This window comes from Bacillus rossius, chromosome 11 (genome assembly GCF_032445375.1).
Source record: "Bacillus rossius redtenbacheri isolate Brsri chromosome 11, Brsri_v3, whole genome shotgun sequence".
Lineage (NCBI taxonomy): Eukaryota > Metazoa > Arthropoda > Insecta > Phasmatodea > Bacillidae > Bacillus > Bacillus rossius.
The window spans coordinates 8,557,158-8,582,975 of record NC_086338.1 but is presented as its reverse complement, the minus strand read 5'-3'; the positions used below and the strand labels follow the sequence as shown (position 1 = coordinate 8,582,975).

Below are 25,818 nucleotides of genomic sequence, written 5' to 3'. Positions count from 1 at the left end.
TCCAGTTCTGGATGGCTTCAATTCCATGTGGACCAGACATTTCTTGTATGCTGATTTGAACTGTCGTGCTGAAGGGTTGTTATTGAAACCACCATGCATTTTTATGTTACCGAAAAAGAACTCCAGATGATCTTGTGAGTATTTATATGTCGGTATGTACTTCAAAGGTGAACCACTTCCACTACATAAATCATTGTACAAAATTCTTATCCTTTCAATGCATATAATAAAACATAAGAAGCCTGTCTTCCTACATGAATAGATTACTGGAATTGTATTCAGTTTCAAACTACGTAAGTACTGCTCAGCTTCATCAAAAAATTGCAACACACTGACATGATTTTCTTCACAAATGGGTTTCTTGATATCAAGTTGCCTTATGTTTTTTGAATTTAAAACATCAAACAGGTCATTCATAATGTTAACAAATCTTGCAGTGGGCGTTGAACCTTGAAATTCTGCATCTGCAATGGAGTGAGACAAAAATTCCATAGCGTCTGCTACTGAACGACTTAAGAGTTTGGTAGCCAAACTAACTTTCATTTTTTCATTTTGGTATAAAATATGTGATGACTTCAGTTTATTTCATAAATGTAGACCTTCCTGCTCCTGGATATGATGCAACTTCTCAAAAAATTCCCACATAATAACCCCACCAGTGTTGTCAACCAGCACACGTTTTTCTACCAATGCATTCCGTACAAGTTTTATCATATGGCTAGGATCAGGAAATATTGATATTCTATTTTTACTACCTGGTGGTATGAATCAAGTTTTCAGAGGTTTCGCTGGATCCAAGGAACAACCCAATTCCTTTGCCATACTAAAATTTGTGGATGTTCCATCAAAAGTGACAGAAACAATACGTATACCACATTATTCGGCAAGTTTTATACACTGCAAAACAAGGTTAGCTTTTTGCTCAGCATTTACACCGTCCACTAAAAAGTATCCAACAGGTACTTTCCATGATGCATTCACAGCAACTAGCATAAAAACTAACGCTTCCTTGGCTAGCTGCCGTTCATCACTATCAACACCAGACCCTGTATCTACGAATCCATGGTAACCACGTCCATCAAATTCAACAAGTTTCCTCACAGCCATCTCGTCGAAAGTGAGGGAACAAACTATCTCATGACTCTCCTGACTTGCTCTGATTTTCACAGCACGAAATGCCTCAGCTGTGAAACCTGGTTCCCCATTCACACAACAGTACCACTTGCCGATAGTCTTAGGGTGAGGCAAGCATGAATTGAAATGTGACCTGACATAACAATATGCACGTGGAGAATAATAATGCAGAGTTATAGCAAATGTTCGCAACTCCTTGCTGTACGTTTTGGGAACAGCGGTTTTTGCCATTCACAAGGCTTTTGTTTTTTAAACATTCAATGACACTGTCTAAGTGTGCTACCTTCTTTCGCAATCGCCTATTACTTTGTCGCAAAGTTTTAAGCTTCCTCTTATAACGCATTCCAATTTCATGTAATTTTGACCGGAGACACTGCTTGCTTGGGCTTTGAAAATTTACCAGGAGAAATTGATGTACTCTGGTCACTCTTACTTCTTTTTTCGGGTGAATCATGGTGCACCTGTTTGGCTGGGATTTCTTCCTCCCCACCGTCAGGAAAAATTGTACTGGCACCTGCTACGGACCGAGGTAGTTTCCTCTTCTTCTGAGTCTGTAAATTAAAAAAATATAAAAGCTCAACACTAATACAAAAAAGTCAAGTTTAAATACAATGTAATCATATGTAATCATACCAAACGACCGTTGAGAATAAACGTAAATTACTTCTTAAATTGTTCTCTTAAATAATGCTCGTTATTACAAATACATGCCATTTAACACCTAAGTGTGTTAATACATATATTGCGCATAGACTGCTCAATTTATTTAGTGCACTATTGGTAGAGTACTGGCCGAGATAATTGGGTAAAATTAATTTTGACGTTAGAATTGTAAACCATTTCCTGATTGTCATTACCTACTACTACCAATGTTCAAAAGGCACATTCAATTTTAAGGTTGTAGCCTACCTAACTATTGCTATTACCATTGATAAGTGTAACAATGACCGGCCATCATGGAATCATGTAAATTTGGAAATAACTGTTATTTCCAATACAGTGAAATGCCCCCCCCCCCCTCCCCTCTTTCTTAAACTACTCAAGGAAACTGGTATAAAATCTAGGAAAGTGTAAAATGAGGGAAATTTATGCTGTACATTTCTATGGGACCAGAGAAAACATGTGTAAAATCTGGGAATGTAACAAAGGCCTATCTGTACATAAAGCCATGATAAGGTGCAAGACATGACATTGCTGCACATTTGGGAAAAAAATTGCATTTTTAGGTTCCGCAAACTAAATTAATGAAAGGATGGTATTATTATCACACTTTACCTGTTATACTTCATTTTTCCAGTAATTAGTATACTAAACAATATAATGGTAAAATATTTAAGTTAAATGAATTAAACTGTAGTTATAAAATTACAAAATTTTCAAACTGCAGCTCATGAGTGGGACACATGAATAAGAATCTGCAGTTGAATGTACCAGCAAGAACTTATAGGAGAGTTTCCAAATGTGTGGCCTTATTCATTGAAAACCACCAGCTGAAAGTGTCAAATTTATTGTGTGCCTGTTGTGAGAAATGTTTGTAATGTGCTAAATGTTTGTAATGTGCTAGTTGTGTTGTACTGTGTTATTTGTAAGATTTAGAGATGCTGTATAGACCTATCTGTAGCCCAATTGGGCTATTTACGAGTTTCTCAGAGTGTATATTTTAAATAAAAAATAAAGAAGAAACAAAATGCTGAGAAAAACAATATGTGCCTTTTCACAAGCTATTTGCCAAAATTGTTTGTCAAAATAATAATGATCATGGCCACATCAAATGGTAAACTTCAATACCACAAAATTTTTTAAAAATTGTTTCGAAACAAATCGACAGGATATTCTCAGAGTTATCATATTTTTGAAAAGGTTAAATTTAAGCAGAAAACATTTGTTAGCCATAGCTACCAATGATCTAACAACTTTGATAGATATGTGGCACCATAGAACATAACTTTCAAATTCCGTCTGCACACTTCTGAAACCAAGATATTCTGATGTATAACCAAATACCGCTTTAAACAATCCCCACCTTCTGCAAGTGAGGTGGGTGTGCAGGAAATAATGTTGGAACTGCATTTTCCTGCAAGCGTACACAGCAAAGAGAGGTCCTATCGAAGCAATCTTCAGTGAAATGACACGAGCAAAGAACACTTGAGGTTGAAGGTTCCCAATTTTCCCTTCTCACAGCTCTGATCCACTGAAGGCGCTTGCATGTGTCTTTTGGAAACCTGAAACATATTACTCTATTTGTAATGAAATAAATTAAGGAACACATAGTCTAGAACAGAAAAAAAGACAAACATGACACTGTTAAAAAATTCACTAATTTATTTGGAACACATGGCCTAATAAACCATATCTGTAAACTTGCAAATTTGAAGCACTAGGCCTACGTTTACTACTGTTAAGGCACCTAAATTTATTCCCAGTCAATCTTAAGTTATGTAATAATCTCTCATGGCGTTCTACATGGTTCTATCCTAGAGACAACAATGGCTTATACAATAATAAAAATTATTATAAATTTAATTTTGCAATTGGGCTAACACCCATTGGTGAGTGGATTCATCCTCATACCTATGATGCTAGCCTTCCATACCCTTCCTAAAACCCCTCTCACAGTAACCAATTACTTCTATGTTACATTCCACTCCTGTACTTACAGTCCTCACAAGCATAGATTGTCTACTCCTCTTCATTTTCCTTCAAGCCCTCTGAATCTTTTTGTTATTAGTCCCTCCCCCATTAACAATCCTGTACTTAGCTTGCAGAGCAACATTTCCCATCCAACCTCACCATTCATCACCAAATACATCCTGACCAGTCTTCTATTCTCCTCCTGTCTTTCAATGTTTTCCATCTCAATTTCTTCATCATCCTACTTAGTAGGCTTTAAGTTCATTTAATTTTATGGAAACCAATGTTAATACTTAAATAAAATATTAAAAAATAACAAAAAATTGGTTCTCAGTTTTAAGGCCACAAACTATCATAATCTGCCTGCAAGTTGTTTCCACTGTCTACCACTAGCGACTAATCTAACTACACCTCTACTCCTTCCCACCAAACTTTAATGCATCATTTTCCATTCCGTCTGGCCCCACTTCCTTACTGAGCTTCAATTCCCTAATTACCCTTTCTATATAGTTCTTCCTCACATTAAACATTTTAGGCCTATAAAGCCCCTGGTTACTTACATGTTCTGCTCCAATCGTCCTTAAAAACATTATGAACGGTTTAGGTTAGTGTAGCTACATTAAAAATATTTAAAAAAAAGAAAACATTTTTGACGTTTGGTTAGGTTAGTATTGTATATTATAAATTAAATTTAAAAAAAGTTTTAATAAAACTTCTGACAGTAAAAATACTTAAACAGGACCAACAGTACTTGGATACGCAATACGGAACATTTACCCAGTTTACTCACAGCTCTATTTTGTAATATTTTGGGTGGTAAATGTTCCATATTGCGTATCAACAGTCACATTATTCCGTTTATGGGGAGATAACCTATATCATTGATAAACATTATAAAAGGCTATAAGCCAGCCCCGCCATTTATTGCTACTTACTTGTGAAACGTTATTTTATTATCCTTTTCGAATTCCAGTTGTTTTGTTCCTTTCCTTGCATTCATATTAGTACAACCAAAGGCTACACAGGATGCCATTTCCCATTTCCCATACGAGTGTCACCTCAACACAATCTAACTTCCTGAAGTAATAAACGTCACACGATTGTGGAAACGAAAGTTAAATATATGTTGGCAAAAATACTAATAACACTCGAAACCGAACAATATACTTAATTAAATCCAAGCACTTCAAAACTTAACTCTTACGGGAAAACACAACTTTCTTCAGGTTCCAATATGGCGGACGAAAGCATTTCCCTTCCGTCTCAGCGCCTCAGACCCATACCTGCCAACTTTTTAGTTTGGTCATCAAGAAAACTTTTAAATTGGGAAAATGTATCGTAAATCAAATGCGGCAATTTTTTACATGCTTTATGTGCAATTATTTTATATTTTTCTATTCCATTTGGTTTCTGCTAATTTGCTAATGACATGAAGGGCATAATGATGGCCTAGAATGAAAATCTAATACAGTCAATATTGTAAATGTACTGGGAAACTAAACCTATCCAGAATGTGCCAATTTACACAGCATGTATATGAAAAGCAAAATGATCAAGTACAAAACAAAAGCAATAGTATTCACTAAACAAGATTACATAAAGACATACCTTGCTATATCACATGTTTGTTACATATTTCAGTCATCTCCTGATTATCATCCTTGATGCAATTTTAAAACTTTAAATGTGCAGCAGTTGCCTTCTTTGCTTTACCTAACAAATCTGAGGTAAACCTTTGTTCATAACAAACACAATTTCTTGATTTCAACACAGAAATAGACTGCAAAGTTTCAGATGACATGGAGGACCTAAATTGGGTTCTGTTTTTTTTTTACCATACTGAAAATGCGCTCACATTCTGAATTACTGTGGGGGATTGACAGAATTGATAGCATTATCTTTGACAGTCTGTTATACTTCAGGAAGCCATCTACTCCACGAACTCTAGATAATTCAGCCCACTTGACATCAACAGTGCCTTCTTTTTCTAGAAGAGATGAAATGTCATCAACTTGAAGTGCCACAAATTGTTGCTGGACTTCATCCATGGCTGAATCTATTGTTGCATTGTCCTTCAAAGGAAGGATAAATGGAAACTTTTCCACAAAAAACTTAACAGAGTAGAACTTTGCAATTTCAAACTCATTTAGTCGAGCCACTTCTGCATGTTTCAGAACTTCACTCTTGAGGGGAAACTTGTTTACTATATAGTCGCATGCAGTAACAAAATATTTCCGCACTGATGCAAAAAACAAAACTTTTTCTTTTTTTTCTAGTTGAGACACTAAAGCTGAAGTTTCACTCTCAACAACTACTTCATCATCTTCTCTTTGATTTTCAATCAAATGGTACTTAAGCAGAAGAATATTGCCACTTTTCACAACTTTTGGCTTTACAAATTTTGATAATAGATCTCTCAGTAATGTGGTGAGAATTTCTTGAAGAATTTGTATTTGTGGTGAAGCAGACTGAAGTAAAACATTTACTTTGTCAAACATAGGTATCGTGTTTAGAAGGAACGTACAAAATGTACAATTCAGTTTAGAGGAAAGAAACAGAAATAATTTTTCCTCACGGCTCAAAGACAGATTCTGATTTTTCAAAACTGGAGCACTGCTATATCTATCATCCAATGCAATTCGTTTACACTGCTACTTGCCTCAGTGTCTGCAACCACGTCGGATACTCTCTTCCCATGTTTTTCACTTCCCTTTGATGGAACAGGATCATCTGCAGGTTTCTGAATTTTAGGGATCTTGTATGACGACAGAGAAATGGCATTACTTGATTTCTTTGCTGCAGACACCTCTTGTTTAAAAAAAACTAAATAATGGTTCCCACTGATCCATCAATCTTTTCAAACTTCTGCCAAGTGATAGCCATCTCGTACAGCAATGTTTCAAAATTTTTTTTGTTTCTTTATTGTGCAACTGTTGAAATTTCTGCAGGCTCTCTTTTCGTTTCGCACTTTTCTCTAAAAAGTAAAATATGTCTATCAGGATGTCCTCTACTTTTAGTGGCAAACTTGCTACAGCATTCTCTGCTGCCAAGTTTATTAGGTGACATGAACACCCAATAACTATTATTTCTTCATGATTTTCCTTCAGCAAAGCTGCAACACCATTCTTAGAACCGACCATATTCGGTGCATTGTCAGAACAAAACGAGACACAATTTTTTAGAGGTATATTTTTCATTTTCAGCTGTGAAAGCAACATATTGCCTATGTTCTTGCCAGTCGAATCATCGATTAACTTAGGCACTGAGAGAACCTTACTAACTATTCTACTCTCATCATTATCAAAAAACATAACTACAATCGGGTACAGCTTTTTATCTGTATCATTACTTCCATCTGTGGCAATGGAAAATGCACTAACCTGCAAACATTTCACAACTTCAGATGTTACATCACACGCCATTTCATTTAAGATACACGTTGCTTTAGTACGACCGCAAGCAAATTTCTTTGCTATTTCAGAGTCCGAGAACATCTTTCTAAATAATGCACCAGCGTGGTCTGCTGCATTTAATGCAATATTATGTTCATTCAAAAACGAAACAAAGAGACATTCTGCTTTCGTCACTTCCAACCCCGTGTGTGCAGTACTGGTGAAAAAGCTATCAATCTTGTTATTTTCTTCCTCAGAAAGCACGTTTTTCCTATGCTTAGGACACTTAACGTGTGTAGTTATGTCGGACCTACCTCCATGAGCAATACTAAAATCACATCGGCACACTGTGCAAAACACAAAAGTTTCTCCTTTTTGCGATTTCAGAATACACGGGAATTCGTTGTTATACGCAGCACGGTAAGTCTGAACATATTTCTTGTTGGCTGGCTTACTCATGGTACCCACCACGCAAATACACACGAAAAAAACGGTTGCGCAGCACTAAATTGGAACTACGAACAATAGTCAGCCATTTTAAACAAAATATAAGGAACAAGGAACAGACCAAGGAGGTAAGGCTGACGTCACAATTATTGTGGTCCGTTCCTCCGTTTAAGGAAGCACTTTTTCGTTGCGGTAAGTGGAAAACAACCGCAGACCGTTCAGTCCAAACCATATACAAAATACAAATAACTATCTCTTGTTTTGTTTTCATTCCGCCTTCCGTCGGTGCGTCGGTAACATGGCCGGTACAGTAAAAGTTGGCAGGTATACATGGCCGTTACAGTGAACGGTAATAAACCACCACGCAAAAATAAATCCGTAAGATATTAAAGACGTCCGTAAAACCGTAAAATAGTATTAAAATCCGTAAAAGTTGGCAGGTATGCAGACCCCTCCCGCAGAAATTGGTGACATGCTCCATCTGTAACTTTCTCTAATCTCTGATTAAAATAACCACACGTTATGGTACGAACCGTAGTTACTATACTCTTGTACGGAATAATGGTACAAACATATTAATTCTATAAATGTATGGCATTAGAAACTTCAAGAGGAACAGAACCAAAAAACGGGACATTTGAATGACAAATCGGGAGGGCGGGAGAAAGGGCATAAAATCGGGAGTTTGACAGGTATGAAATTGGCTGCAGATTTAAGGTGATTTTTAATACTTCGTTACTGTTTTTCACACGTTTTCTTTTTAAAATATGAATATTTACGCAAAATCTTAATGGTTAAACTATCATTGACTATAATTTATAGTGAAGGGAACATATAGTTTTGTACGATCAATACGGGAAAAACGAATATTTGAACATTGGTACAAGCGTACTCTTTTTTAACTGTAGTTGAATAGCCATTTCGCCGGGGACCATAACAAGTATACGATAACACGGAGATAACACGGACAATCGATATATGCGAGTTAGTTCGATAGATAGAGGTTCGACTTCGACGTAGTTAACATTTCACAATACAGCTTTTTGCTTTCCATTCTCGTTTGTATAAACAAATTTTGACTGCGTTATCAATTATTTCCGCGTGTTTAGAAATAAAGAGTACAGTATTATTAAAGCTTCCTAAACCGGAAAAAAATCTCTAGCATGTATTAAGTACTGACATTTATGACTGCATGAAATATTTTTTCTCTCCCCGATTTTCGTGTCCACCTCTTCAATAACGTGACTTTTCGTGGCTTTCGTGACCACCTTCACGAAAAAGTGATTTTTTTCTTTTTTCCAGGTTTTTTTTGCAAGTTATCAGCCAATAATTTTGCTGGTTTTCTTCTTTCCTTACTTTATAAACACCTTGCAGCATAGCTTGAGCAACTTTTACCTCTTGCAAACTTACTTTCTGCAAAGCCTTTTTTAGGCGCTCACTTCCTTCTTCATGCAGCATATCACCAGCTTTACGTTTTCTTTCTGTCTCCAGTCTTTAAAGTTTAAGCACTTCTTCTTTCTGCTCTATTGTTTTCTTTTCCTGCTCATTTTTTACTTGCAACATTTTTCTTTTTATTTCTAATTCTTTCTGTCTTTTCTGTTCTTCTAAGTAGTCAGTGTAACTTTTGTGTGCAGTTCTTGTCATAGAAATAAGTTGTTTTGTGATAGGAACATAGTCAGGGTTGTTTTTTTCAAGCCATCTTTCACTGTCAATACAGCATTCAAAGTTCTCTCTGACAAAGACACTCTCTCATCTGTCATCATTTTACCTGATATTGAAAATCGCCTTTCAATATCAGCATTTCCATGGGACAGTGACAACGAAGCTTTAACTACTTTTGCTACATTAGGATATTTCAAACTTCCAGATTCCCTTGTCTTGCCAAAAAACTGTTTCCAGAATTTATCAATCTCCAGTCCCTTGCTCCCTTCTTCATCTATTTCAAGCTGAAGCAGTTTCCATTCATCCAATAATACATCTTCCCGAACATTTATTGTAAGACCTTGAGCAATACGTACAATACCTTGACAGCTACGATTACTTTTCCTCTCATCTGGATGTAAGCAGCGGAAATGCTTCACAAAATGAGATGAGGAGACCGGAGCTTTAACCATGATATGCTTACATGCATGCACATAGTGTGTCTGAACATTCTTCAAGAAACACAACTGCTCTTTTTCTTACTCAATGCTTCTTTAACACCATCTCCACAAACAGTCTCTTTAGTGGAAGAAGGTTTGGCTCCACAAATATATCTGAGGTAAGACTTTTCATACTGGAAGAACCTTCCATTTCTTGTTTTCATACTCTGCTTACTAGTGCCTGCATCAATGCAACCAGTTCACTGTGAAGAAGATGTATCAGAGGTGTATCTTTCTGAAATTATCCTGTAAACCGTGTGAAAAGTTTGGCACTAGAACACAGAAAAAGCAATTCTGCTTTAATAGTAGACAATTTTAGCACTCCTACTATCCTCTTGAAGACACTTTTTGGATATTTCTGGCCTCTTTTCTGGGAAAAATTTAAGAAAATAGAATAGAACAGCATTTCACTGTTACAATAACCTAGCTGCTGTATTTTATCTGCTAAACCATCTTTAACTGCAATGCTTGATAAATTTATCATTTTACAGGCCATCCATCAAAAAATGAATGTACAGACGTAATTAAATATGAAGCATCTTCCCCTAGTTCATGCATTCCTTTCAAAAACGCATTGTGTATGGTATGGATACTGCATGAGCCAATGTCAACAAGCCCTTTCCCACGAAGTAACTTAATTTCTTCATTTATGAGACGTGACACTTTTTTGTTAACATTAGGTCCATGACTTGCCCCATTAATAGCAAGCATCAACTTGTCACGTATATCTTCTGCTGTGGCTCTTCCGATGAAAAATGTTTCCAAATGTTGTGAAACAATTTGCTGCTGAGATTCCGACCAATATTGAACAGTAACTTGGAGCTCCTTCTTTCCACCACTATTTATCGTTTCATCATAGCACAACGTATACAGTGAACCTTCCACATCTTTAATGACAGAATCCCTCAAATATGGCCCTAGTGCATCAGTGATGAGGTAGTGCACTTTTGCGCGGCGGAAACATAGCGTTAAAGACAGCAGGAATGCGATCACAAGAATGAATAATTACTAGCAATTGTCTTCATTGTCCATATCAGTTCTGCTGTTGTTGCATAGTCTTTGGTAGAACATAAACCCAAGTCAGTGACCCTCCCATACTTGTACTGGGTGTACTATGGACCACACTCAGTAGTAATTGACTCTGTGAAAGTTTGATTCTGCATTCATTCATGTGCTTCACTGCACTAGCATGTTGTGTTATAGCTTGGAAACCTTTGCCTGAAACACTAATTGTCTTGTTGCAGACTTTACAAAAAATTTCACAGTTACTATGTTTTACTGCCCACTCACACACTTTACGCCCCTGTCCATCATTGTTTTGAAGCCACTCGTCTCTTACTGAACACTTCCCCATTATTTTTCTATGTCAAAATTCTATCTGAAACATACAGAAATTAATATTTTATAACACTTAAAATCGTTAGTACATTATTTCTTAACCAAGATGCACTGGAAGAAAAAAGGATTAGTAACACATTCAAACTACACATGTTCTGCATAGTGTTTACACAAATATACACAAATATTATACATCACATATGCTCAAAAACACACAATTCTGTTGCTTTTGCAAGGTACCCTACACATTCTAAAAAAACAATATAGTGAGTACTAAAAAATAGGAACGTGAGACAGTTAGTGGCTGGCTGCAACACATTAAGAACAATGTGTTGGGCGATGGGTTCGCCACATCCCGACGCCGGAAATTATTACAAGTGAGCTTAATAATAATAATTGCACTGCAACAGAGGAAAAAAGTGACAAAAAGTGACAAAGTCCAAAAAAAGTGACAATAGGTGAAAAAGTGACTGATTTACCAGGCCTGCATGTTACACCTAAGAATGAAACATAGTACTAACTAGAAAATAAAACCAATAAATATTTAACACCTAAGTTAAGTATTAGTTTAAATCATACAGAATATTTTTTAAATACAAAGAAATTAAAATATAAGTAATTACTAACCTAAATCATTTTTTAACATTGTTTTAAATAGGCATATATTCAAAAAATAATAAAGTTTTTAGCATTAGACTGTCATACTCACATACATTCATTCAGTTACCTTGGTTACGTGTTGAGATTCAAGATAGTCTGTTGTTTTTTTTTTTTTTTTTAAATATATTTTGAAAGACCTTGATAGACCGTATATGTCTATCATCCTGATCGAGGCTGTTGCAGAGACAAAATGTTGTAACTGTGAAGGATTTCGACATTGTTTTTGTTTTATACACTGGTATTAAGGCTGTTCAAGAGGTCCAAAAAACGTCCCTACTTCCGAATTACTTCAGACTGATACTTAACTCACAATAGCATAAAAACTGACCACTGAACGCCCCAAGAGCACTGTATAAGACTCAGGGTCGCGCCGCTGCGCGCTCAGTTGCGAGATAGTGTTCGAGGGGGAAGGTTATGTCGCTGGGCTCCCGAACAATGACAGGGGGACGCGCGGAAGAAAATCGACCGTGCTTCTCCTAGCGGAGGGCTGGCTAACTGCCTGCAGGCTGGCAGCAGGTAGTCGCGATGGCTTGGTGTGTGCTCAGGGGGAGGGGGAAATGGTGACACAGAGAGGCAGCTGAGAGTTGCAGAACCCACTCGTAGTCGGTCGCCTGGTACTTGCTGCCCGTTCCGAAGCTTGACGTCAGCAAGGAACAAAATTTTGCGTTTACATGTGTTCCATGGCACGCCTATAATGCCGTATTTTCACAGATAGTTATTTGACTGTGTTTAATTTTCTTCCTCAATTCTCTGATGCTTCATCCACACATATACTTCCTGCGCACTGTGTGCTATATATATATATATATATATATATATATATTTATATATATAATTGTATAACGTTTAGCTTTCGTATCTAAGATAAGTCGATTAATTATTATTATTGATGTTAATAAATACATTGAAATTTATCAACGTATCATGCGCTGCATATTTCCTAGTTTGAAATACATGGAAACTAACTGGTAAGCGAATTAATTGCTTATAATTTTAAGAAACTCAACACTGCAAAAATAAGAGACACGCTTTCACCGAAAGTAAAAATAATAATAATAATCAAATCTCAATGAATAATAACAAATAGGTTTTTTAAATACAGAAACATTTGTCAAATTTTTCAGACTTGAGTATTTCCACCTATAATCCGGCCATTTTTAAAGAAAAGTTGTGTACTAGGTTTTTTACATTATTATATTTCTTAGACATTTTACATATAATTTGCAATAAAAACATTTCGTTTTCCAGGGTAATTTTTTTATTTTCTTTTGCAAGATTATTTCGTTTATTGGCCATTTAGTAGGGGAGCTAGTAGGCTTGCCTCTTTACTGTATACAGGCCTTCAAACAAAAATACTCATGTATCTATACTTATGTATGTATAACATTTCTTTTGCGTCTTATTATATTATTATATGCATATGTAACAAGTTGAATAATAATTGCTCAGCTCACCTATAATAGTAAATTTTTACTTAACACAATTGTATAAAAACTTGCACTTAAATAGTATAAACTTTTTTTATTACAAAATTATGGGTGGGCCCGAACCCAAAAGAACAACTGTGCCACTCACATTGACTAATTGATCTCTTCCTATTATATTCTTTTTAATTATAAAAACGTAGCCATGTTTTGTCTGTTATTGAAATACTATAAATAAAGCTTGGCACTAATCAGATTTCTTATAAACAGTAAGAAAATGTTAACATATTTGTTGGGGTTGCTAGAAATGTTTACCGTTATTGTAGTCGTTACCATGTTGCGACTGCCGGGAATATATTATGTAGTTTTTCGTTTTATGACACAGAGATTATAAAATAGTCGTCCACGAAAAAAAGCGTGTCGATATCGGATCACATAACTGTCGTATTTTGTTCTAATTACTTCCCGACTAGTGATGAAGATTCTCGACAAAATCGTTTGTAGGAAAAAATCCGTCCAAGGGATAATAAATAGGTTAGTTTAGTTTAATACAGAAAATCCTCATTACTATCTTAATATGAAAAAAACATTTGATTCCTATAATGTATTGCACTTCATAAGAGTAGCACTTTTGTTTGCTAAAACCCACAATTTTAGCTTTACAGGTTGAAAAAAAATATGAGTTGAAGGTTACTGCAAGGCATGCTAAGAATTATTGGAATTGTTTTTGTCTTTTTTAAACATAAATAAATATAAAATTATTATTTTTCCTTGTCTATGTTATAATCACACGTGATTATAGAGTTATTTTCTCTATGCGCGCGCCGCTAGCCACGATGCCGTCGTTGCCATAGCAACCAGTCTGTTTGTTTACATTTTTCTGACGGTATTTAAAAGTGACATTTTCGGCTATGAACTTAACTAAATTATTATTTTGGTGGATTTTAATGAATTTTCGGACCATTATATTTTATTTCTGAACCGTTTTTGTGACTTTGATAAGTTTCGTTTTGAACTGCTTTTCCGTGATCTAATCATGCTATGCGGACGTTGATTGGCTCCGGGAAACAATGCTTTGTTGCCCCGGCTTTCAAACGAAGTTAGCGTGGGTTTTAGGGCCGAAGGAACAAGTTTTTAAAAAAGTTCGCCATCTTGCTGATAAGGGTGTAGGCTTGGAGCAGGCCACTGCTGCTCCAGGCGATGTAAAAGTTTTAATATAGAACGTTTGAGTGGTTAGAAAATCTACCCATTATAGCCGTAGTGTGGTTGTACAACAGGACTTCCGAGTGCACGCTTCTGGGACGAGATATCTGCGGCATACCACCAGAGACAGCATCAGCCTAGAGGTAGGCCATTATCGTTCCTGTGCGTGGCTCGGGGATACTGACGCCGTACCTCCTGCGACTTACATGAGCCCCCTAAAGCCCTATAAGCTTCTACAAACTGTTTTCCCTTTATTCCATTAACTGTTTTGAACATTGTGGCCTGAAATTTAAATTATTAAATGAGTTTAAACTGTTGACGGCACACTCAGAGGTCTGTAACCAAGAGAACTTGATTCCACCGTTGAGCTAGACCGAGTGCAATTATCCCTGAGAAAACTAAAACTTTTGTTCTAGTGTGCCGTCCTAAATGCAATTTTACAATTTTAGTCTAGTTTGGACTGGATTGGTTTGACCCGATATATAAATATATATATTATTATCACTTTGGTCATAATTTCTATTAATTGTGTAAAATTAATTGAAAAATCTATTTTATTGAAATTTATTTCTATAACTAAAGTATTTGTCCAATTTTAATGATTGTTATTTTACTGCATCAAACTAAATTTTATTTTATTGACATTAATTTCTATAACTAAAGTATTTGTCCAATTTTAATAATTGTTATTTTACTGCTTCAAATGAAATTTTGTTTAAACAGAATACATTTTTTTTCGATAATTACAATTAAATGTTTTATTGGTTGCCCCTAATGTTAAATTGTTGTTATTTGTATTTTGCATACTAGGGTTTGTGGTCACTTTTTATGTTAATCTTTATCTGTAACCTTCTATGTAGCTAACTGATTCAAGAGAGAGCTCACTGAATAAAGTGGCGTTTGCTATACAGTAGGTGTACAAAGGTTACAATGTGTAAAATGTGAAAATTATATACCTACTTAGAATATCAAGGTTTGTTTAAAAAATACCGTTTGAGTATGAATATATATATATATATAGGCTATATATATATATATATATTAAAGATTTATGTGTTGCAGCTCCTAGGACTCGGTATCCTAACAGACTGCAAACATCAAACAAACACTTGCCGATGGCTGCAGCTCGTGTACTCTCTGTGCCTAAGCAGTGACATAAGTTCTTTACAGAAAGAGGAATGCTCAGAGAACAGATAAAATTGCATTAATGACTGTAAAACTGTTTTTGATATATACCAAATGACCAAATTAATTAAATATTACACAATATAAATTAAAATTATGATATCTGATACAATTTCAAACAAATATAGTGAATACTAAAATAGTTTTGATCGTGAAGATTAAATTAGAAAACATATACCAAAGTATAAATATATAGTAGCTACACACAATAAATTACAACACTTAAATACCCTGGAAGTATTTCAATACTTCCGCCATGCGCCTAGGCCAAACCGGAATAAACGTTATATTTATAAAATATTATTTTAAAGCACTAGAGCCCACACACACACACACACACACACACACACACAAATGGTACTTTGATTTGGAATGACTTACGCTTGCTGAGACAGAGAGGCGTATATAGTATGCGTCGTGGCTGATGGTGTTCCGTCGGTGTAGTCGGTAGCAGTATGAGGACAATGAGAACTGCAGCAATTCAAGTACACTACGTCGAGTGCAGAAACCCATCCGTCTTCTCATAATCGACGCCGGAATGGTCTCTGCTTCGAGTCGCTTTAGTTCTCTTACATAGTTGGTAGCATCTTAAATAAGTTTATTTAATCTATCACAGAATTGGGTATTTATTTTTTTTTAACTTGCAAGTCACTGGACATCGAACTATGTCTAGAACATTGCGATATTTAAATTGTTTTAAGCTTAAATTGTTCAACACTTTCGTTACCAAACACATTCTTAAATATTCTCCTGAGTTCGTAATGCTGTAGGCCTACTATAACGAATCCAAATAATGTTATTGCATATTATTTCAAGATGTGTTGTAAAAAATGTAACAATAATATTTTTAAGAGTAGTGCAGCTCAAAAACTAACATAACATAACTCTTTTTGTGAAGAGTATTTACAAATATGAACACAATATAATTAACACTGCACCGTTATGGAGATTTAAAATAACGAAGTCTTGCGGTGCCAATTTTTGTCAGTTGTTAAGATTTAGGAAATAAGTTATTGGAAAATTTACTCAAACAATACGCCATTTACTTAATATTATATTATACATATGCACAAATTTGATGTGAAAACACTTCAGCGCCTTATTTCTTAGATTTCGCTTTCTTTTTCATTTCTTCCTGTGCTTGAATAATATAGACTGGGTCTCGAATACTCATTTGGCTCTTGATTCTGCTATCTACAATTTCTGGCAATACACAGTTCATATAAAATTTCTGGAGTTTTGGCATCATCACATTCATCCATAGGTTCTCATCTTTTTCTATTCTTTCAACGAAGAAATTGTTTTCGGTTAATACTACGAAGTCACAATATCTTCTCCCTGAAATGTTCAGCTGCCCTTGAACTTGATAGTAGTATTTGTGATTTCTTTTTAATCGTAGCTGATGATTTTTTAATTCCAAACAAACTGACGATTTTTTGTCTTGTACTGCATCCACTAACTTTCTGTCTTTTACAGAGGGTAGACACTTAACTTCTACTATCACATCTTCATCCACCAGGCCATCAGGAGTTGCAGCAAGGAAAGGTTGATCACCACAAATAAAGAGACCACATGGGTTTACAGTCACTCCTTTTGCAACACTGTATTTTAACAATGCTTCGGGTTCGTGTACCCTCCCATACATTACTGATAAAGAATTAAATTCCCTAGGAAATAACAAATTTCGGACGAAATTGTGACAGGATGTGTTATCGCGTCTGTTGATAACTGTTCCAAAATTTGATGCAGTAAGACGATTGAGGCGATACTCGTGCCATTTTTCACTATCATGCTGACCACGTGTTGCGATCTCTATGGAATATATTTTTTCTTTGGTGTCAGCTTCTTCTTTAAGCTTACGTAAAACTTGGTCGCAGCGGTATGCCAAATCTTGTTCTGGTATTAAATCTTCATCTCCATAGTGTTCATCGGGGCCTCCTCCTCGTTTCCTTTTTTTTTTTGGGCGCACCTTTTTCCTGATAGTAAAGTTTTCGTTTCGAAGACTTCTCTTCACGTTTGTGGCATAGTTGTTTACACACTGAACCGGGACTGCGGCCGTGCATTTTCTTCCAGGGACTAGAATGCCAGCCCGGGCCATTTGTGTGTGCGATAGCTGCTCCATAACAACGTCTGTAGTAGCTTCCTCGTTTACCAAAATCAATGCGTTTACCTCCAGTAAACTTAGTATTTAGAGACATATACCTGTAACAAACATTGCCCACATATAGGATAATATTTAACATTGTAAATATAAGCTTATAAACTATTTAACATACATAAGCTATGAAAATATTAAATGGTACTCACCGTTCTGCGGAGTTCGTGGTGCTGTTACTAACGAGTTTGTCAGCTTTCTTTTCCAAATTAGCTATTAAAATTCGGAGAGGTCGGAGGAGTCCAGATTTTTCCAGGTCAGGAAGAAGATTTGTTTCTCCAGTTGATTTTCTTTTGCAGAATGTTGACCTACAATTTTCATGGCACCCAAACACGTGTTCTGGAGCATTTCGCAAATCTGCTCTAAGTGTTTCAACTGCACAAATGCCATCAAGTTTAGCAGATTCTTTTATTGCCGTTCTAACTCCTTTGACTAGTCGTTCTAGTCTTGATATTTTACTATCAACAGTAGTCTCCAAAAGAAGTTTTCTACCTTCTAATGGGTATGATGTGTTTGTTGCTAACTTATGCATTTTCTCACAAAATGCCCTAGTAGCATGGTTAGCACACTCTACTTTTGTAACTAGTCGTCCGTAGCTACATGTTTGTTGAATTGCTGCAATAACTGCAGAATCCCCATCTCCAGTATAATGCTTATACATGAGTCCATGCATTTCAATGCTGCGATTGAATCCTTCGCAGATAATATCTCTCTCCATTTTAGTTGAAGAACCTGTATGGTTTTTGTAGCACACGTGTTTTGATACATCTTTGTGTTTTGATTTTGCCAAGGAACAAATGCTACAGTATTTGTTTTTGACTCCAAGAAAAATAATTTTTTGGGTTTCTTGTCCAATTATAACAGCCTGTAAATCAGAAAAGTAACTTGTAACAACTTATAGGCGATTGAGTGAATACATGTACACAACCAATTAACATGAATTACAAATATGCAAGTATATGTAGCTTTAAAATTATGTATAAAATATAAACAGAGCTTAATTTTTAGTTTGCTGCATTAACTATCTACACATGCAGGCAAGATGAGATATTTTCTTAGCGATAGGCTAGACTGTAAAGAGTGATTTTTTTTCTACAATATAGGTATAAGTGACCATTGAAGAAATTCAACCAGCATCGGATATTTTAAAATAACAGAGTTGATTTATGATTTATCTGTCATATGAGATAAACAAAATTAACAGCTTTTCACAAAATCAGCAGCCAAAGAAAAAAATTAAAAGGAGACAGTAGATGATATTGTGAAGTTTTCTAGCATTATGTCATTGGACGCAGGTTTTTCTCCAGTTGATTATTAGTATAGGTATTCACTATTATGAAAAGTAATAAACATTCCTAAAGAAAAAAATATTCACAGTATGTGAATTACTGTATGTATATTACTTTCAGTAGTCAATGCATACTCACTACTCCTGTAGATGAATTATATCCATGTCCGTAAGTGCGTTTTCCCCAACCACCATCACCTACAACTGTTATGTATGGAATTCCATTACAAAAATGTTCATTGCCTTCTGCTATTTTCTTCTCTTCTTCGCCATATTTTTGAATCTTTTCTGTCAAATATGTTTCCCAGGCCTGAAAATAACGATTTGTATAATTTTTGGAGTCTTTTAACTTAACTGTTATGACATAAGTTTTCACTTTACGACTTATATAGCCTTCAGTTATTTAGTTCAGTGTTTATAAACCAATGTAAAGTATGTAAGCTGCTTAAAAATTTGTGTTACAATGCAGTAGAGCTGGTAGTACACAGGCAGTGGAACAACAGTTGTTAGAAAACATGGGTTTGTAAACGAGTCGTTACTTTGCTACATGATGTCAAAGTTTGTTGGTATGTTGGAATACTACCAACAATCAACGTGGTATGCGTTGACCTTGCAATTTATGCCATCCAGAAGTTACTCACTAAATTAAAAATAAATGTATAAAATAGCAGCCACCTTCACGGATGCACAATTAACAAAGACAGAGCATGCTGTCTTCAGCCATTGTTATGACGTCTTGGGCAGCCTAAACGTCAGCATCTGCAGAATCAATGCGAGTGATGAGGTTCATCACAGAATCCGCGGGAGTCTCGTACACTAGTGAGTTCATGTAGCCCCAGAGAAAAGTCTATCTTGATGAGGTCAGGGGAATGTGGCGCCATTGTGATATCCCGCCCCGTCTAACGACGGCTGAAAACAACATGCTCCGTCGTTATCAACCGTGCATCCGTATAGCTGGATACCATTTCTAACAGTCTCTTTAACCTTTAACTTTATGACCAACTATTAGATGGCATTAATTGCAAGGTCAGCGCATATCACTTATCACTTTTATTGCCCAACCAACATACTTTGACGTCCTGTATAAAAGTAACTACTCGTTTCTGATTCCATGTTTACTAGTAACTGTTATTAGATTGGCCGTATCATACCAAACTTCTTGCATTGTAACACGTATTTTGAATAATCGTATATAGTGATGTAAATAAGAAACTCGGCTAATAACTATAACTTTACTATCTAGTAGAATAATATATTATAAAATGTACGAAGATTTTGGTTTTACCTGTTCAATTGAAGATTCGTGTTTTCTAAATTTTTCTCCTGAAAGTGAAGGAATATCCATTATAGAGAGCAATTCTTCTACTTGGCTGTGTCCGATTCCTATTGACAGAGCACCCCATACTACACTATCGTTGATGTCATCAAAATATTTTGGTTCATGTGAGGTAATCTTTTTTATTTCATTACAAGTTTCGCATTGGAATTTCCATGTAGAAAAGAGTCCACAGCGAATTTCAGATTTGAAAATGAATTTTCCCAAAGTACAGGTTTTTTTATGCTCCTCTATTACTGCCATTTCTTTCATCAAGTGGCAAATATTTACACATCTATTTCCCAGCAGTCTTTCTTCTAGAGGCATGTGATTATTGTCATGTTCGACCACAATTTCGGGGAAGTCACTTTCACTTTCCTCGTAATTATTGTCCAAATAATTGAAGTCATCACAGGAATCCTTGGGTTTCTCGTGATCAGCTATTGAAAGTGATCTTTTTTCTGAGCTGGATATTTCTTCACCTGATCTGAAAATTTTGTAAACATAATAACTAAGCACTCATCAAAAGGTAAATGTAATATAAATATTTTACTTTTTATAACCACCGTTTCTGTCTAGGTGTAGTAATTACATTGCAGGAAATTTAGGTTCATTGAGATCTAAGTCCTACAATGATGATAAATTCTCCGAATGAAAGGTTTTTGTGAAAACACATCCTTGTTCGAATTCATATTTAGACCACAATCAGGAGCTAAGTACTACTAAGTACTCCTGAACCTAAGACATCGCGGCTGGTCACAAATTTATACACATTCACCGTAAAAGTTTCTTATGATTATTCACATTATTTGTCCAGCCTAGTTTTCACGAGTTTCTTTCTGTATCCTTTTTTCTTGGCATGCTATCAATTAATATATCAATAATTTTAGTAATAAATACCAATTGAAAACTCGAAAAAAAGGATTATCGCAGTTAAAAGAATATTGTGAATTTTAAACTGAAAATTTTATTTTGAAAATACGTAATCATAAGTAAATGTAAATATTAATAAGGTGATGTTTTCTACTTTTGAATTCACCGCACCGAAACTATAGCCGACAAAATTGATCGGTCGTTTGCGTTTGCATTCCCCTGAACTATGTATATGAGTAAGTACGTAGTGGTGTGGTCGGTTAGTCTGGAGCAGCTGGCAACTATGTCCTCCGCTGCAACATTGTTTGATCCTGGTGGACATATCATTCGGTCTAACGACAGGAAACCAACCATCACACAGCTCTTGGCACGCGCAAAAAATATATTTTCGCAGGTAAACAACCACGTGTCGTGCTATGAATTTTTTATGTATGCAGAATTTACACATCCATTACTCTTTTTAAATTGGTTACTATGGCAATTTCAAAGTCCATGCAAGAGATATAACCTGATAATCACTTATAAACTTGAATTTGTTCTGCAAATAATAGATATAAATTTAATGTTTTAATAATACTTTCAGACGTCTGTGTTCTAACCTGACATTGTTACCAAAACATCACTTCTGTATTAAAATTACAATTAATATAAAAATACTTTAATTTAAAAGTTATGAATTTGTAATCTAAAGTCGTAGAAGTGACAGTTCAGCATATTTCCTGATTATATTTTTCTAAGTAGTGGTTAACTGTAGTATATTTTTTTTTAAATTTCGCTTCAGTGATAACTTTTGTAAACTTTTATCTCAATTTATAATTCTTAACATTTACCAGTATAAATATTTTGTATCATTTGTAAATACCTACACGTGTAAGTTAAATCCAGATTTCGTCTAAACTTTCTAGCAACTCGGTTAAGTATTTTAATTTAGTAGGTACTGGTAGCGAAAACCATTCACACCCTTTAAACATTAGATTATTATTACAAATATTATGCGTATTAATTTTTTTTATAAATAAAATTTATCTAGATTATCTTATGGAATTAAATGTTAAATAATGAGTATTTATTTAATTTATTTTTATTTACCAATGCAGAATTTCGCCTCTCGGGTCGCTACAATATACCTACCTACTGTAGTACTGATGGTTGGGTGAAAGTAATGTGCTAGAAATTTAATGTAATTCCCAATTAACCAGCTTTCGTGATATAAATGTCATTGTTGTTTTTCAATGTTTCAACCGGACACAAGTAGCAGCTATGTACAAAACACATTTTTTTTGGAGTTATACTTCTTTAGCCGCGTTACGGAAAAATGTATGAATGAATTTTTACAATATGTGCGCACCAGCAACAAATATTGATGGGATGAAAAAAGGCTACATACAAATACTGGTTCATGTTATTAAAACTATTTATTTATTGTGAATATTAGTGTTAGAAATTGTATTTATAAACTTTTTCAACTGTTTTTATAAAAGGTGAGGTGGTGATTCTGTATTAACGATTTATTTGTATAAGTTATATATTTTCATTATTAATTACAATTAATCTCGATTAGTTTACTAAATTAAAATATTTAATTTATACATGAGTTTATATCAATATTGATTTCTGAATTATAAATACTAAATACCAATACCGACTTTACCATAAGGGCACACGGGGCCCGTGCCCAGGGCCACCCATCCTTATGGGGCCCCGAAGGACCAACAATTGCTCTCACATTTATTCTCAAAACATTTTTGTAGAGCACAGTACCTAACAGCGCCGCCGTAAAAATGCTTGTTTGCGGGTTGCACTAATTAATAATATTTCAGAACGGATCCTAATTTACTAAATATGCCATCTAGCGATCAAAAATGTAAACCACTCCAATTCCAAAGTCAAGCTACACAGTCTAAACGAGGCCTAAAATAGATGTTATATTGTTTATTTGATTGCCCATAATAAATAGAAGATCATAATAAAAAAAAAGTTAGTATAATTCGCTATCTTTACTTTCCAAAAGAGCCTCAAATTCTGGTGTGCCCAAGGGCCCCAGCATAGTTTAAGACGGCCTTGCTAAATACTTAATATTGAATACATATTTATTTGATTGAACTTAAGCCGGAGTTACAATAGTCCGTCGCCTCCGTCCGCCATCCGTCCGTCACTTTTAAATCCGTCAAAACCACGCAGCTCGCAAACGATTTACAACGCGATTTTATCCGTCCGTCAAAGTATTTTCCCAAGTAAGTACTACCAACAGTGTATATCTCTCAGAATATTATATCGATGTTATTTAATATTTACATCATGTTTTTGCACATGTTGTATTAGTATATCACTGGAAAACTTTAGAGTCATAATTAAATTGATTGGAAATGAGTTTTAAGAAACGCAAATTTCATAATAAAACCATCCGAAAGAGACAATACAAATACCATAGGCCTTTAATCTAGTGACAATTGACTATCACAGTTGAAACCACAGACATAATCTATCCGTCCGTCCGTCGAAAGTATGAGTTTGATAAACTTTCGACGGACGGACGGACGGATGAAATTTTTCGGACTCTCTGATTGGCCGAAGATCACGTGACTGACGGGTGGAGGCGACGGACGGAGGCGACGGGCTATTGTAACTCCGGCTTTACACTTCACCAATCGTATGTATTATTTTATTTCTATTAATCATTTTCATGCGTAATTAAAGTTTTTACTATGCCAAGAATGTACAACTTCTAACGCGCGTACATAAGTATACCTAAGTTTCTATTTAATGCCACTACCAAAATTATTGCGAGGAATATTGTAGCTGAAATGTACACTTAAATCCACAGCTTACTTACCTTGCCTGTGTCGAATATTTCTCCGTTTAGTAAAGTTGTGCTTTTTTTTCCCTCCAAAACCTTCGCTTGATCTTAGATTTAATACTTCTTTTGTATCTCCGGCTCGGTGGTATTCGGCTCTTCGGCATGCTTCACAGACAAACAATCTCTGCTCTGCCAGAAAACACGCTTCTCTCACAACTCACAAACGCTTACAAAATAACTGCATTGAACAGGCTCAAAGCGCGCGAAACTTTGCTTCGTGTTTCACGGAGGGAGCCAGCTGTCCGCTGCAGGCCAGCTGCAAGTAGTTGCCGCGGGCCACGCGGGGAGCGCCTGCGTACGGCCACTCGGGAGAAGACGACGGGCAGGGAATGGCGACACGGCTCAAACCTCGCGCTGCGGTTACACACGGCGTACGTTATGTAAACATTATTATTATTATACTGTTGACCACACAGATACGGCTGATGCATCATTGCAAAGTCAATAGTTGTGGCTATGTCATTATGTAAAAATATAAGTATAGAAATATGTAATTTATTCATGATATAAAATGTTGTCTACGATGTTTTTACCGATTAAAAATAGTGTAAAACCAAATATTTCATTTCTTTTAACTGGTATTGCATAAAATTATAAAATTTTCTCATAACATTCACAAATATATTTGGCAATGATATTAATTTTTTCACTACTCATAGTTAAGTAGTTTCTCTCAATTGTTAAAATTTAGTTACAGTATCAAAATATAAATTAATCAATAAAAAATAATATTTTATTTTATTGTAATTGGAATTAAAAAGTTCTTTGGTAAGTGTTAACAACTTATAACATAGACATAATGTTACAACTGCAGTATTTACGAAACGTTTTTAACCTCTTGAACAGCCTTAAGTATTCACGGTTTGATTTTGAACGGGCCCTAAGTGTGTGATCTCAACTTATAAACGTAAACCACAGGCATAAATATGGAGGAGTATCTGCTTTAAAGTTTATTGTAGAGCATTTAGTGAGCTTTTGTGATGAAGTTTAAACCAGCCTTGTTTATTATAGTAAGAATGCTAGTGATCACGCAATTTAAGGTTAAATACATCAAGCGAACACAAATATTTTGAATTTTTTGGAGTCTTTCTTTAAGTTCATCTGCCTTGTAATTGTGTACAATGTCACAGTAATCCAGACGAAGCAAAATTAATAACTGCACGAGTACAGCAGTGTCAACAACACAGATGTGTGTCATCAAAAGCTACACTAAAGACATACCTGCCATGTTCCTGATAAGTTCATTGAACTTAATATGTCTCTTCTTGATGACAAAGAGCCAAGAAGGAAGTGTAAATTTACAATATTAGTACAATTTTTATTTTGATTAATTAAGTTTGTTTATTTTGTTTTGAACTTTTTCAAGTTTTTTGCTGTCAGTTTTGCTGATGATGTTCCATATAATGGAGCCGTATTGATAACTGTAAAGAGATATAATTTGATTCAATCTCTCTATTCACCATCACATCATTTGTCCCTGTTAACAGGAGCACTTGTGGTCCACTTAATTCTTGCTGCCTCCTTTTTACTGTCTTGATATTATTGAAAATTTTGCTTCCCGAAACTGCAAAACCTAACATTCCTTTGCCACTTGCTGAAAAAAAAACTGTATTCGTTCCAATTGTACACTACTTTAGCTTCAATAGTATATGCGTGCAGTTTTCACTCACCATTTCTTTCCCATGGTAGGCGGGACCCATACCTTGTTCTTGAGACATGGTACCCTAGCCGCAACATCAGAGAATTACCCAATAACAGTTGTCCCTTTATTTCCT

The 25,818-nt window shown here is 35.3% G+C and overlaps 1 protein-coding gene across 1 annotated transcript; it reads right to left on the bottom strand.

Annotated features, from left to right (window-relative positions):
- Positions 1-14,099: 14,099 nt before the first annotated feature.
- LOC134536621 (uncharacterized) lies at positions 14,100-24,740 on the bottom strand. Its single transcript, XM_063376413.1, has 2 exons — positions 19,138-24,740; positions 14,100-18,575 (listed from the first exon to the last, which is right to left on the bottom strand). The coding sequence occupies exon 2, from the start codon at positions 17,675-17,677 to the stop codon at positions 16,655-16,657; it is 1,023 nt and encodes a 340-aa protein (XP_063232483.1). The 5' UTR covers positions 17,678-18,575; positions 19,138-24,740; the 3' UTR covers positions 14,100-16,654.
- Between the last annotated feature and the right edge of the window lie 1,078 nt (positions 24,741-25,818).